The sequence below is a fragment of the Aquarana catesbeiana genome, linkage group LG01 (genome assembly GCF_042186555.1).
Source record: "Aquarana catesbeiana isolate 2022-GZ linkage group LG01, ASM4218655v1, whole genome shotgun sequence".
Lineage (NCBI taxonomy): Eukaryota > Metazoa > Chordata > Amphibia > Anura > Ranidae > Aquarana > Aquarana catesbeiana.
Genome location: NC_133324.1, coordinates 681911620 through 681926618, shown reverse-complemented (window position 1 = coordinate 681926618; position 14999 = coordinate 681911620). Strand labels below are relative to the sequence as shown.

The 14999-nt window shown below is 38.9% G+C and overlaps 1 protein-coding gene across 1 annotated transcript in view; it reads right to left on the bottom strand.

Moving 5' to 3' along the window:
• LOC141111136 (bifunctional heparan sulfate N-deacetylase/N-sulfotransferase 3-like) overlaps positions 1 to 14999 on the bottom strand; it is a 379040-nt gene that overhangs the window by 14714 nt on the left and 349327 nt on the right. Inside the window, exons 11-13 of the mRNA XM_073603175.1 lie at positions 9998 to 10168; positions 2599 to 2708; positions 2001 to 2103 (exon numbers count right to left, since the gene is read on the bottom strand). Coding sequence (XP_073459276.1) covers positions 2001 to 2103; positions 2599 to 2708; positions 9998 to 10168 — 384 coding nt within the window. The remainder of the gene's footprint in view (positions 1 to 2000; positions 2104 to 2598; positions 2709 to 9997; positions 10169 to 14999) is intronic.

Genomic DNA, 14999 nt, shown 5'->3' with positions numbered 1-14999 from the left:
AGACAAATAGTGCATTTTTAATACAGGTATTGAGACCAAAATGAGGGACAAATGAGGAGGAAAGAGGGACAGAGGGACATTGTTCCAATTCAGGGACAGTCCCTTGAAATCAGGGACAGTTGGGAGGTATGCATCCTGTGTACTATGATGTTTTTTTGGGGGGTGTGTGCAGCATGTCCAAAGTCTTGAACTAGTTAAAGAAAACTTTTTCAGAAAGAAGCATGGAGGCCACAATCACTGTTTTTTCAATTTGCAAATACCACATCTCTCGGTTATCGTGCTATCATTTTGATTCAACACTTTTTACCACAGAGCAGGTATACAGATGAGGATGTCTGACTTAGAAAATATAAATTTTCGAGTGTCAACCTTATAGCCAGGCAACTATCACTTTCAAAAATAAGTCTGCAATGGCAGCCTCTACATTTTATAAATGTTTAATCTAAGAGGCCTAAACACCTAGGAAAGAAGAGCAAACTTTGAAAAAGTTTGATCAGTTCTGGTTCAGCTGAACTTTTTTCAAAATTCACAAACTTCCAAAATTCTGAATTTCTATATAGAAATATGAATCTGATTCCAAGAGCTAAGAGCAGCAAATGATGCAAAATTATGCACACCAGTTTGGGAAGCTCCTGGCAATCCTGCCTAACAAAATAATGAGGCCAAACAGAAAACCTATAGGAACTACTTCCTTTAACAATTCTACCATGGCTGTCTGTGGTAGATGTGGGGTAATACAGCCAGTCATGATGTGGGGTAATATAGCCAGTCATCCTCTACCATTAACAGAAACATCTGTAGGGTCAGTCTATCCTTTAATTTAACACTAAGCAGAACTTTACTCTCTCAATCAGCATGAAAAAAATTGTAATCCCTTTAGTGAATAGATAGGAAAATATATCATATTTACTTATTTACTTTTTTTCTTCAGTTACATCCTGATTTCCAGGCCTAGACAAATGGTGTCATAGATTGCAGGAGATGAGAGGAGGAGGGGAGGAGGGGTTTTCCCATCTAAGCACACCCTGCTGCCTGTCTGCCTGAGCTAAGGGCAAATTTAGTTCCAGGATGTAAATGCTACATGAATCATCAGCCCTTACTCAAGATGGCCATGGCCAGCCATGCTAGGGGGGTATTTTTTTAAAGTGATTTCTCAGCAAAAAAAAGCAAGGAGATATGGATGGGTGGGTGAGTTTGCTTTAAATATGAATGTCTACAAGACACAAACAGCAATAAAAAGTGTAAGAAAAATTTAAGGATGTATAGGGTATCTTGAGGAAACAGGAAATTGAAATATTTCAGAAGGAGATAAAATATCCTATCTGTCATATTCCCCTTCTTTACTAAAAGAAAGTGTTTTTATTTCAGTCTGTGTCCCTATTGCAGTTCCAGTTTTTTATAGGTACCTTCTCCCTCTTCTGGTTGCTGTGCCAAATCCACCAGAAGTTCTCCTCCCCCTTCAGTTCTGGGACCATTCAGAAAGCACAGTGTGGACAGGCAGCTGTAAAGCCACAACAAGTCACAGCTAGCTGCCAACAGTTAACATGCTGGTGCCGTGGACTCGAAGACCATGATGGACCATGAAGAACTGGCTCAGGTGAGGACACCTCTGGAACCTTGGACTGGTAATTGTCCTTTTATTAAAAGTCAGCAGCTTCAAAAAATGTTGCTCATAGGGCGAAGAATCGCTTTCATTCCTGTCTGGTAAAATGTTATCAGCAGATCAAGAAGTGAGGTTAAATCTCTGAGGTTAAAATGCAGAATAGCCTTAAAAACCTGCAGTTTTATATCTTCTATCTGAAACAAGTATAACATATTTGTCTTGACATACAGTACGTCCTAAATAGCGAGTTCACAGGAAACAAAAATGATTGTACTTACACTATATATTTATGTTTGTCACCTGAAAATTATGCAAATAGTTTATTATGTTATTTCCTAAAAGGCTCTTTATTTAAGGACAAAATTATATGTGTAATTTATCATAAAGAAATACTCACCTCTGCATCCATTGGAGGATATTTTCTACCTTTGCTTTTTCCCAGACATTTTGTTTTCCCCTCTTCCAATAGCTGACACCAAAAACCTTTATGTGAATCAAACCTAAAATAAAAACATCATTGGATCAAAATTGGATTCCCTGGTATACATATTGTCAGCTGACCATTACAATCCTCGAAAGTCCGGATTCACTCTGGTGTGCTGAAGTGTGGCTGCAGTTTGGGTGTATGTGTGGTTTCTGTGCGTTTCACCCACATTTTTAGCTGCGGCCCCATTGACTTCTATTAGGTTGCGTATTTTTGCCACATTTTCTAAAAGCGCATCAAAGATGTTGAATGCAGGACTTTTGATGTGTGATGTTCAGAAAACATGGCAAAAACACACGACCTAATAGAATTCAATGGGACTGCCTCTAAAAACACGGGTAAAACACAGCAGGAGACCAGTGTGAACCCGGCCTTAGAGAAGGTAACTTGGGAACTTAAAAATCATTGCTAAAAGGGGTTGTTTTATTTATTCTCCACTATATCTTTGAATATTATAGATGTTGCTAATAGTCACTTAGAGGTTCTATTCCTTTCTCAAAAATATACTTACGTTAATGCTTCAGAATAGTTGTAATGAGGAGAAACACCAAGGAACTTCTGAACTTCATCCATCACATTAGCTGGATCTGTTCGTAGCTGTTGTCCATCCACAATAAACAACTATAAAATAATCAGGTAGATTTATGAATTACTACATTAGTAATAATATTTAGTGTACTAAACAGTAAAATAGCTGTCGTACTGTCTGTTACTTGCTGCCCTTTTTTCTACTCATTTTAAAGGGGTACATCTAATGGAGGACACTGCTAGACTGGGTTGTGCACTATTGCAGACCTATGCAAATCTCAGGACTAGTTGGACTGAAATAAAATATTTTGCCAGGTAAAATTGATCTTTTTTAAATATTACATCTGTGCATATTTAGGCTAGTTCACACTGGCATTAAAAGCAGACATTTGAGAGGTGTTTGAGAGGCATTAAAAAGGCTCATCAAACGCCTATGCACAAGATACAATGGACAGCACATAGTGCTGTTCACACTAAGCGTAATGCTGCGTACACACAATCGGACTTACCGCCAACAAAACCGTGGATTTTTGTTCAAAGGTCGTTGGCTCAAACTTGTCTTGCATACACAGGGTCACACAAATGTTGGCCAACAATTTCGAACGTAGTGACGTACTAGACGTACTACGTGGTTTTTCAGCTCTTTAGCGCCACCCTTTGGGCTCCTCCTGCTAATTTCGTGTTAGTAGAAGTTTGGTGAGTGCTGATTCACGCTTTTCTTTTTGCGTTTTTTATTTTGTGCTATTATTATTATTATTCTTGATATCACTTGAAAAAAAAAACCTTTGAAAATTTGTTTGCAATAACTCCATCAGTATCACCAGCAAAGCAGCTTCATTATTATCCCATTAAAGAAGAAGAGAATTGTGCGTTGCATTTGGAGATTTCATAATTTGCCACGTCACAAATGTTAATTCTCCATTACGAATGCTAGTTTACAAGACCGTCTCCTTGTGCTTCTGAGCATGCATGGACTTTTGTGCAACAAACTTGTGTACACATGATCGGACTTTCCGACAACAAAGTTTTGTTGGCGGAAAATTTGAGAACCTGATAGCAAACATTTATTGGCGGAAAGTCCGACAGCAAATGTTCGATGGAGCATACACACGGTCGGAGTTTCCGACAACAAGCTCACATCCAACAATTCCCGCCGGAAAATCCGACCGTGTGTACGTGGCATTAGCGTCGCGCCGCTTCAAAATTGAAGCCTCATGTTGAGTCAGGAGGAGTTTGAAGCCTTTCAACGCCTCCCATTCAATTTTTATGGTAACGCCTCGCAATTGCTCTGGCAGGCAGTTGGGGAGCGTTTGCGGGGCGTTAAGATTAGTTCATTTACTGTAATGGAATAGGCATTTGTGGGGCAGTTTTAACGCTCGTCAAATGCTTCAAAACTGCCCATAGGGCGTTTGGGGAGCATTTTTAACTCCTCATTAATGCTTGTAAAATGTCTGTCTAATGCCCATACTAAAGCTCATTGATGCCTGTCTGATGCCTATACTAACGCCATGTAAACGCTATAGTCCGATGGATCCGTACTTGATGACGTACGGACTAAAATATGGAAGTCGATAGCAAGTAGCCAATAGCAGCCCTAGCGTCGGTTTTAGTCCGTCGGACTAGCATACAGACGAGCGGACTTGAGGCCGACGGACAAATTTGAAACATGTTCCAAATCTAAAGTGTGTCAGATTTACGACCGAAAAAGTCCGCTGCAGGTCCGATGGAGCCCCCACACGGTCGGATTGTCCGCCGGATTCGGTCCATCGGACCAGTCCTGTCAAAAAGTCCGCTCGTGTGTATGCGGCATAAGTGTTGCTGAACTAGAACAACATTAAATCAGGTCTCCTAGTTTTATTTTGCTCCAGTTCAGCAACACTTACAGGTTTCCTTTCTACCCACATCCCATGACCGGACAGTATAGGAGAAGCCAGAGACAAATACGTTTATCTTTGCCTTTCTGCTCTCTCTTTCTATCGCTATGCTGCTTGCACTTCAGCACAACCGATTGGCTGTTTTTTTTCTTTTCCCGGTCTAAGCTCTGCTGTACAGGAACTGCCAGATGCTTATACAAGCCAAATTAAGGTACTTGCACCACTTGCATATATAAGTGTATTAATGAATACAGAGCTAGAATAATCAGTGTCTTTTATATCTGCCTGGAGTTCAGCTTTGAGGTCCATTGAAGGTGAATTACATCCTGCTATATTTAAAATGGATTTAATCACATTTCTGAGAAAATATGCAAATGTATTCATATTATCAGAATGAAGAATATATAACGTGAAGGTGGTATAGTTAGCAGCGATCTTTTTCAAACTCAGTTGACTTAAAGAAATTCTGTCATTTTGGTGACAGCTTTTAACAATATGGTGCTGAAATAAAGCAATCAGCTGTTCAGAAAACTTACAGAAATGTCAAATGTTTATAAACAGGGTGTGGGTACTTTTTTTTACAGCTTTCACATAATATAACATTTTCATTTTAGCTTTAGCAAGTCTTTTAAATCACAGTCGTAGTCACCTTGCTGTTATATTTACAAGTCGCTCCAAACACACATTGTGAGCATATCAAACAGTTGTCAAATTTGCAGTTTACAGATATATACAAGCAATGTTTAGCAATTTTTCTAGAATATTTTTTCCATTTTTGGAGGTGACAGCAGCCTGGTGTGACTTGCATGAAAGTATCACCTAAGTGATTAGACAGATATGCCAGCATAGAATAGAACTGTCTTGTTGACTTTACCATCTGTCCCCTAGAAGTGTCTAACAATGAGGATGATATATTGCCTCCTAGCGCTGATTCTGACATCCTTTTGACAAGTACTAGATATTTTTATGCTTTTTGCCTTATTATTGTGAAATCTCTATATATTTCTTAGTAATGGAAGACAGTATGCTTATTTGAGCATTTCATATTTACTGGTTTTCAGAGCAAGAAAAGATAGTGCTATAGAGTGGAATGACAACATCTGGAGAAAATATAGAATTCTCCACAAGTAATTGTACTATCTTTGCTATTTGCTTTAATTAGGGTGACACGCAAAAGGGATTTTTCAAATGTTGCAGCTATACAGTCATAATCATGGCACAAAAATAGAGCTTGTGTGACAGCATAATAAATGTGCATATCTGTACATTAAAAATAAAAATAGCAAAATAAATAGATATATTAAAATAGCATTATGTAGGTTCATCTTTTCTTAAAATGATAACACTGACAGATAAAACTAGATGTTACTTAGAATGCCTGTCTTGTATACATGAAATTATACCTGTACGATTGTATAGGCCTCACACTCATGTCAATTAAATATGCTTTATTGTTAGTTATAAAGTATACAGTACATTACAACTTTCCTGAAAATCGTCAGCTAGAAACTAAAAATACATATTTTTTTTTTCAACAACAGCTCAACTTTTTTTTTTTCAATTCAAATAGCATTTTGGCCAGTTTGGTAACTTATAGTGACTTAACCTAAATAATGAAAGAATCCTTTTGTTTTCTTTTTACTTTTTTTTACTTTACACTTTATTTTAAACTAAAAGAAAGACTGATAATTAACATGTCATTCGGGAAATGCGTGCACTTTTCTTATGTTAATTCTTCCTTTGTTGTAGTGCATTTAACATCTGCAATGTTCATAAATTGGTTGTTAAAGTGTTACTAAACCTAAAAAAGTTTGTTTGCATTAAGGTAAAAAACATTTTCAGTTTCTCTGTGCCCCCCTACCCCTGTGTGAAGGGGAAGAGAGGGGAGAAGAGATCAGTGCTGTGCACGGCTGCATCTATTCCCTCCTCTCTTCCTCTTTACACAGCATTCGAGCAGCAGCAGGAGCCATTGGCTCTGCAGATAAAAATCTTATTCCACATCGTTGATGTGTGGTCACATGACATCCCAGCTGACGTCACAGGGGAATCTCACATCGACAATGTGGAAAAAGGTATTTAGCAGGAGAATTTAAAATAAACACATACACTGTGTGGTATAGCGTGTTATAATGGAGGCACTAGCAGTAATTGGGATCACTGACTTTACAACTACTTTAAGCTATGAGCATTTTGAGCTACAGAAAAGTACCAACCAGAAATGCATGGTCCTTATCACTTCCTTTGAGCTGGACCAAGGAATATCTGCCTTCCTATCATCTGTAAACTGCAAATTACTCACCCCCCTATGTAATGAAGATGAATAAATACAGTTTGTAGTCCATATCAGGAAAGTAGCCTAGGGCAGTGATGGCGAACTTTGGCACCCCAGATGTTTTGGAACTACATTTCCCATGATGCTCCATTACACTGCAGAGTGCCAGAGCATCATGGGAAATGTAGTTCCAAAACTTCTGGAGTGCCAAGGTTCACCATCACTGGCCTAGGGTGACCACGGCAGCTCCCTCTGTGGATACAGTGGAGAAATGATGTAGCCACTCAGGGACAGGAAGTGTGTAATTTTCAGGATTACCAGGTAGAAAAGATGCTTGAAAAAATAAAGCAAATGTAGCCACCACATCAAGGACTAGTAAGCTGAAAAATATTACATTTTTGGTTTTGAGTTTAGATACACTTTCATTTTTTTTTATGCTTTTGACCAGTCACATTATTATGATATCTCCCCACCAGAATGCTTAAGTACTCTAGGTATTTTTCCAAAGACAGTTATGTCATAATTAACAGAATCATTACCAACTATAGAGTTTTATTTAAGGGGAGATGTATAGAGTACTAGTCATCTGCTTGTCTTTGGCTTCATAACTTTGATACTGACCAGGAATAGGCATGCGGATCAGAAAAGTCAGAAAGAAGTCCTAATTTGAATGCTTATTCAGTCAATGACTATGATAGTACTGAAGCTATTAGATAAGCATGTAAGACAATGGCCTGGTATCTTCAAAATGAGAGGTCAGCAATCGCATCCATTCATATGTTCTTTTTAAGGATTTCATTTAATGCCATTGTAAAAAGACTAGCAATGTCTCCAGAATCATCACCAGACATTTTTATGGTAGAAGCAGCCAGAAACTTAAGTAATCACAATTTTTCAGTGGGATTTCAAGTTCTCTAAAACTTACAAAAATTGCCTTCTAATTTCCCCATGTGACACAGCAAGATAAAATGAGAAAAAAATGCTCACGATTTGAAACTTCCAATGATAACCAGGTAGCCTAAGAAAGAAAGCTTGACTATCCTCTGACGTGGTTTTGTCATTTGAATGCCAGTCTTCATCATTTTAAGACAGTGCCCTTATGCTGTATGCAAATGCTTTCTCACTCCCCACCGCTGTCTGACAAGCTTATGTCACGTAGACAAAGGGTTTTTTTTTAAAGCCTTTTACTATGTTGGCTTCTCTGCTAATAAGTTGACTTACTCATTGCTGACTGTCAACTGTGATTACATTGGTGACTCATCATTGTCCTCACTTCTTCTTAGATTTGGATGAATGGTATTTAAACCCATTCAAAAATAATTTTGTTTTTGGATCTTTTCTTTTTATTTTTAACATTTTTGTGTGTATTTTGTTCTTTGTTTTTTTTTCTTTACACAATAGGACTGCATTGTATTGGTCACACAATAGAACCGGAAGGGTTCAATTCTTGTTTTTGTCTAGGAGGAACATAAACATCAGTTTCTCTGCAGCCAGCACTTTTCTGAACTCTTCAATGCTCCGTGTTGTAGTCAGGCCCTCAGCATACTTACTTACAATGCAGACTGCTGGTACTGCATTTTGCATTCTATATAATGACAATGGTGTGCCTGCTATCAACAGTGCAGCGAAGAGGGACAGTTTTTTTTTTATTTCCCCAGTGTTCCAACAAAAAACAAAAAAAACAATTAAACCTCTGCAGTGCTGAGGGAGCCCCACTGTAAAGGTTCATCTTTCCCCCCAGAGTTAAGTTTTAAAGTGACAGTCTACTTTTTGAGATGTTTTTATGTAAAAATAAAGTGAAATAACAATAGAATACAAAAATATTTTTCTGCTGTGTGAAAATAATACAATACACAAAGAAAAAGTATAAGCAAAAAAAATCCCACATAAACCACATTAAACCAAAACGATTTGCCTTTCACCTTTCTCTTTAAGTCCAATGCATTTTGCCTAAGGCCCATTTTACACTGATCTGGTGTGCTTCTCCGGCAGTGTGGGTACAGCACAGTGTACCCAGTTTTTGCATGGGTTAGCTGCGCTTTGCCATAGACTTCTATTATGTCCCGCTGTTTTGGTGCACTGTCTGAAAGCACAGCAAATGTCCTGCATGCAAGACTTTTGGTGTGCTTTCTGAAAGCATACCAAAACTCTAGGACATAATAGAAGTCTATAGCAAAGCACAGCTGACCCGTGTGAAAACCATAGGTACGCTGCTTTGCACCCATACTGCAGGTGAAGTGGAATGGATTAGTCTGAAAAGGACATTAGGCAAAATGCATAGGTAAAGGGAAAGGTGAATCATTTTGGTGGCAAAATTAGGGATATATGAATCCTCTTTATCCATAACCAAAAAAAATGTTCTTTAAAGAATATGTAAACTCAACATTTCATATTCCGATATGTGCCTGCTGTACCATGTGCTTTTATGAAAAAGTATCCTGTTCTCTTTGTATTGCTTCCTCTGTGTGAAATCCCTGGTGTTCCTGCCAGTCCTCTGCTATCCTATTAAAAACTGACCACACTAAGCAGGAGACTGCATCATAGCCAGTTCTCAAGCTATGCTGGGAACTCAGTATACTCTCCTCTAATGATCAGACTTGTCCTGACACCCCCCCCCCGCACAGCATTTCACTGGGAAGATCAGTGTACTGCTGTTTCTCCTCTCCTAGCTCTTATGCAGCTGGAAACAGTGGGAAAGTGATCACTTACATAAAAGGGAAGAAAGTATTTATAATTTTTTTTATATCTATAAACAAATGTTTTGCCTTTTGTTTCTATTTTAAACTGAATGAGTTGTTTTACAAGATGATCATTTACAATCCCTTTAACTGTATTTTGGTGCAAGGCAATAGATTGTTATATGTCAAACAACATAAAGGAATAGTTATCTAGTAAATAGTACCTGAGCAAGTAGTTAAGGTTGGCCAGAAAAAGCAGTTAATTTTGCTCATGTCTTCTGACTAATCATACAATAAAACCTGTGGAGTTCTACTGGTATTTATGTTGCATTAGGGATATGCAAACTCTCTTTAGGATGAGCTATCTAGTACCTGAGCAGGTGTTTAAGTTTTGCCTATTTTGCTCGTGTCTTCTGACTAATCATAAATAGTGGCATTTGGGATGTATTAGGGATATATGAATTCTCTTAGTCAAAAAGAGTTCTTTATCTATATTTTAGTGTCATAATCTGTTATATTTTAAACAACATTCAAGTATAATTATCTAGTGGATAGTACCTGAGCAGGTGGAAAATAGTCAAGCCATCTGTCCATATGTGTAGAATACCACCCAGGCATCAGACACTTCTTCTGAAGTGACCGTAATTCTAAAGATGATTGGCTGTCAGCTGAGATGACCTCATAGAAGCTGAACTTCAGGGCAGCAGGATCCTGGTGTGCACGCTGATGCTAAAAACAAGATAATTTTCTTTTTACACAGATACAAAACATTAACTTTGTTTTTTGTTTTTCAAAAATATCAGAAGCACAATAAAGGCAAAAGGAAGCAACAACAACAAAAAGTAATTAAAATGTTACACTTATAGGACCATATTTATAAAACTGTGAATCTGACATTTTCAAACATTCACTGCAGGTAAATGCTCCAGGTGCATGTGTTTTAAGTGGCAGTGATGGTTCCCCACCAGTGGATATTTAGTGAAAGAAGGCACACATTAACGGTTTTACAAATATGACCCAAAGTGTGGAAGGATGGGGTTTTAGAAGAAAGTACACATATGTATATTCACTTCTGTCCCTAAAATAATTCATGAGTGTTTTTATCTAAACGTACTTGATTTGATTGTAGCCGTATTAGTGCAATTGTGACAGAGAAAATTGAGTACTGTCCCTGATACTTTTTTTATTTGCACTAACATACAATTTTTCAGGACATGCTTTCCGGGTATGTCCCCTTCTTCAAGGTCCAAGCAGTACTGATTCACGTAAAAATATATTGTATACTGATTTTGTACATATTTTTATTTTTTATTTATTATGGTCAGGAATAAATGTTCCTACATATATTTCTTGAAAATGTACATATATAATATTGCATATTAATAGTTTGCATCATACTTTTATTCTTTTATTTTCCTTTTTTTGCAAATTTATCTGAAATGCTTTTATGTACAGCAGTTAATAGCTCAAGCTCACATTTACATGCACACTTGAATGCGTTATTACAGTGGCCCATCCCATATCAGACAGCGCAGTCCAATGTTTTGGTGAGAGACAGTCACCCTGAAAGAATATGACTACTGTTATCCAGACAAATAATAATTGTGTTCTGCCCCTTTAACAAATAAACAAATGATACTTATTAGCTGCTGCAATCACTGAATGTGTTCCCACACCAATGTAACCACCATAAAAGTATATGTGCTTGCGCTGCTAAATCCTGCTACCAAAGTGTCACATATAAAACCGACAGTCAATTTGAATCGTAAGAAACCCGAACACCGTGAAACAAAATGAAAACAAATGTATAAAAAAAAAATCATATTATTCTTATTTTTGATACATTTGTTTTCATTAAGTTTCACAGTGTTCAGGTTTATTAGATTTACATTGACTGTTGGTTTTATTCGTGACACTTTGGTAGCAGGATTTAGCAGCACAAGCACATATACTATATTGGTGGCTACTCTTATCCTGTCTCCTTAGCTAACCCATAATTAGGGATGAGCCGAACACCCCCCAGGTTCGGTTCGTACCAGAACATGCGACCAGACAAAAAATTTGTGCGAACATGCAAACGCTGTTAAAGTCTATAGGACACAAAAGTGAAAAACCAAAAGTGTTCATTTTAAAGGTGTATATGCAAGTTATTGTCATAAAAAGTGTTTGGGGACCCAGATACTGCCCCAGGGGACATGTATCAATGCAAAAAAAAAAGGTTTTAAAATGGCCATTTTTTTCAGGAGCAGTGATTTTAATAATACTTAAAGTGAAACAATAAAAATGAAATATTCCTTTCATAATCGTGCCTAGGGTAGTCCCCTTAGTCTGCCTGTAAAGTAGCGCCTCTTTCCCATGTTTATAACAGTACCGCAGCAAAATGACATTTTTAAAAGAAAAAATGTCATTAAAAATTGCTCGCGGCTGTAATGTATTGTCGGATCCCGGTAATATACATAAAAAATCATTGAGAAAAATAGCGTGGGCCCCCCCAGTCCATTACCAGGCCCTTCCGGTCTGGTATGGATATTAAGGAGAACTCCACGCCAAAATAAAAAAAAATGGCTTCAGGTCCGCCCCAAAATCCATACCAGACCCTTATCCGAGCATTCAACCTGGCAGGCTGCAGGAAAAGGGGGGATGAGAGAGCGCCCCACCTCCTAAACTCTACCAGGCCAAATGCCTTCAACATGAAGAGGGATGTTGATGGGGACAAGGGCCTCATCCCCACAACCCTTGCCCGGTGGTTGTGGGGGTCTGCGGGTGGGGGGCTTATTGGAATCTGGAAGCCCCCTTTAACAAGGGGGCCCCCAGATCTCGGCCCCCCCTATGTGAATGGGTAGGGGTACATTGTACCCCTACTCATTCACCATAAAAGTGTCAAAAAAGTAAAAACAACAGCAGACATTTTTTCAACAATTCCTTTATTTAAAAAAAGTGTCCTGCTATCTAAATCCATTGTCAATCAAGACGACGACGGTCCCAAGGAAGAAAAAATGGAAAAACTCCGCCTCCATGGGAGGAGTCCCGACGAATGCCGCCTTTTCACTTTGGCAGCTGTTATATAGGCAAGGGCAGGGCCACCCAGTGCTTTAAATGGGTGACCCCGCCCCCCTCTGACATCATATAAAGTCAGAAGGGGTGGGGTCATCACTGGGTGGCCCCGCCCTTCACTATATTACAGTTGTCACTGCAAAAAGGCTGCAGTCTGCGGAATGCCTCCCATGGAGGTGGAGTTTTTCTAGGTTTTTTTTGTTTTTTTCTCTATGGACCATCGGTGCAGTGATTGAAGATGGATTTACATAGCGGGACACTTTTTTTTTTTTAATAAGGGAATTGTCAAAAACTGTCTGATGTTGTTTTTACTTTTTTGACACTTTTTTGGTGAATGGGTAGGGGTACAATGTACCCCTACCCATTCACATAGGGGGGCGGGTGTGATCTGGGGGCCCTCTTGTTAAAGATGGCTTCCAGATTCCAAAAAGCCAGCCCGCCTGCAGACCCCCACAACCACTGGGCAAGGGTTGTGGGGATGAGGCCCTTGTCCCTATCAACATGGAGAGAAGGTTCTTTGGGGGACCCCAAAGCACCCTTCCCATGTTGAGGGCATGTGGCCTGGTATGGTTCAGGAGGGGGTGCGCTCTCTCACCTCCCCTTTTCCTGATTCCTGCCAGGTTGCATGCTCAGATCTGATCTGGATTTTAGGGGGGACCCCTACGCCATTTTTTTTAAATGTTGGCACGGGGTTCCTCTTAAAATCCATACCAGACCTGAAGGGCCTGGTATGGATTTCGGGGGTCCCCTACACCATTTTTTTTCATTTTGGCACAGGGTTACCCTTAAAATCCATACTAGACCTGAAGGGCCAAAACAATACACTGTTATATAAACTACACTGCCTGCATTGACTGAATATAGAGTCTACACTGAATATATAGGCTACAGTGAATGCAGAGTATAAATATATATATATATATATATATATATATATATATATATATATATATATATATATATATATATATATATATATATATATATATATATGTGAGTACACCCCTCACATTTTTGTAAATATTTTATTATATCTTTTCATGGGACAACACTGAAGAAATCACACTTTGCTACATTGTAAAGTAGTGTGTGTACAGCTTGTATAACAGTGTAAATTGGCTATCCCCTCAAAATAACTCAACACACAACCATTAATGTCTAAACTGCTGGCAACAAAAATGAGTACACCCCTAAGTGAAAATGTGAAAATGGGGCCCAATTAGCAATTTTCCCTCCCTGGTGTCATGTGACTCGTTAGTGTTACAAGGTCTCAGGTGTGAATGGGGAGCAGGTGTGTTAAATTTGGTGTTATCGCTCTCACTCTCTCATACTGGTCACTGGAAGTTCAACATGGCACCTCATGGCAAAGAACTCTCTGAGGATCTAAAAAATGAATGGTTTCTATACATAAAGATGGCCTAGGCTATAAGAAGATTGCCAAGACCCTGAAACTGAGCTGCAGTATGGTGGCCAAGACCATACAGCGGTTTAACAGGACAGGTTCCACTCAGAACAGTCCTCGCCATGGTCGACCGAAGAAGTTGAGTGCATGTGCTCAGCATCATATTCAGAGGTTGTCTTTGGGAAATAGACATATGAGTGCTGCCAGCATTGCTGCAGAGGTTGAAGGGGTGGGGGGGTCAGCCTGTGAGTGCTCAGACCATACACCGCACACTGCATCAAATTGGTCTGCACAAGAAAGCCTGCAAACAGTTTGCTGAAGACAAGCAGACAAGCAAGGACATGGATTACTGGAACCATGTCCTGTGATCTGATGAGACCAAGATAAACTTTGGTTCAGATGGTGTCAAGCATGTGTGGTGGCAACCAGGTGAGGAGTACAAAGACAAGTGAGTCTTGCCTACAGTCAAGCATGGTGGTGGGAGTGTCATGGTCTGGGGCTGCACGAGTGCTGCCGGTACTGGGGAGCTACAGTTCATTGAGGGAACCATGAATGCCAAAATGTACTGTGACATACTGAAGTAGAACATGATCCCCTCCTTTCGGAGACTGGGCCACAGGGCAGTATTTCAACATGATAACGACCCCAAACACACCTCAAAGATGACCACTGCCTTGCTAAAGAAGCTGATGGTAAAGGTGATGGATTGGCCAAGCATGTCTCTCTGTGGGGCATCCTCAAATGGAAGGTAGAGGAGCACAAGGTCTCTAACATCCACCAGCTCCGTGATGTCAGAAGTATGAAATATTAATGAGTTGCCCAGTTTTGCAATGTTTTGACCAGTGTTTTTTTTTTTTAAGTTTTGATGCAAATAAATACTTTATTCAAAATTTGTCCCACTTAAAAAGACACTAAAATAATATTTACAGTTGAAGATTTTGGGGATTTTTTAGGTGCATTTGAGAAACATTTTAGGAAAAATCCAAGAAAAATTGATAAAAAGAATTTGTATTCATTTCAAACATTAGTTTAAAAAATAGTATGTCCTTATTAAAACAATTTAGTACAATACATAAGACTCATATGATACAGTCCTTATAAGTA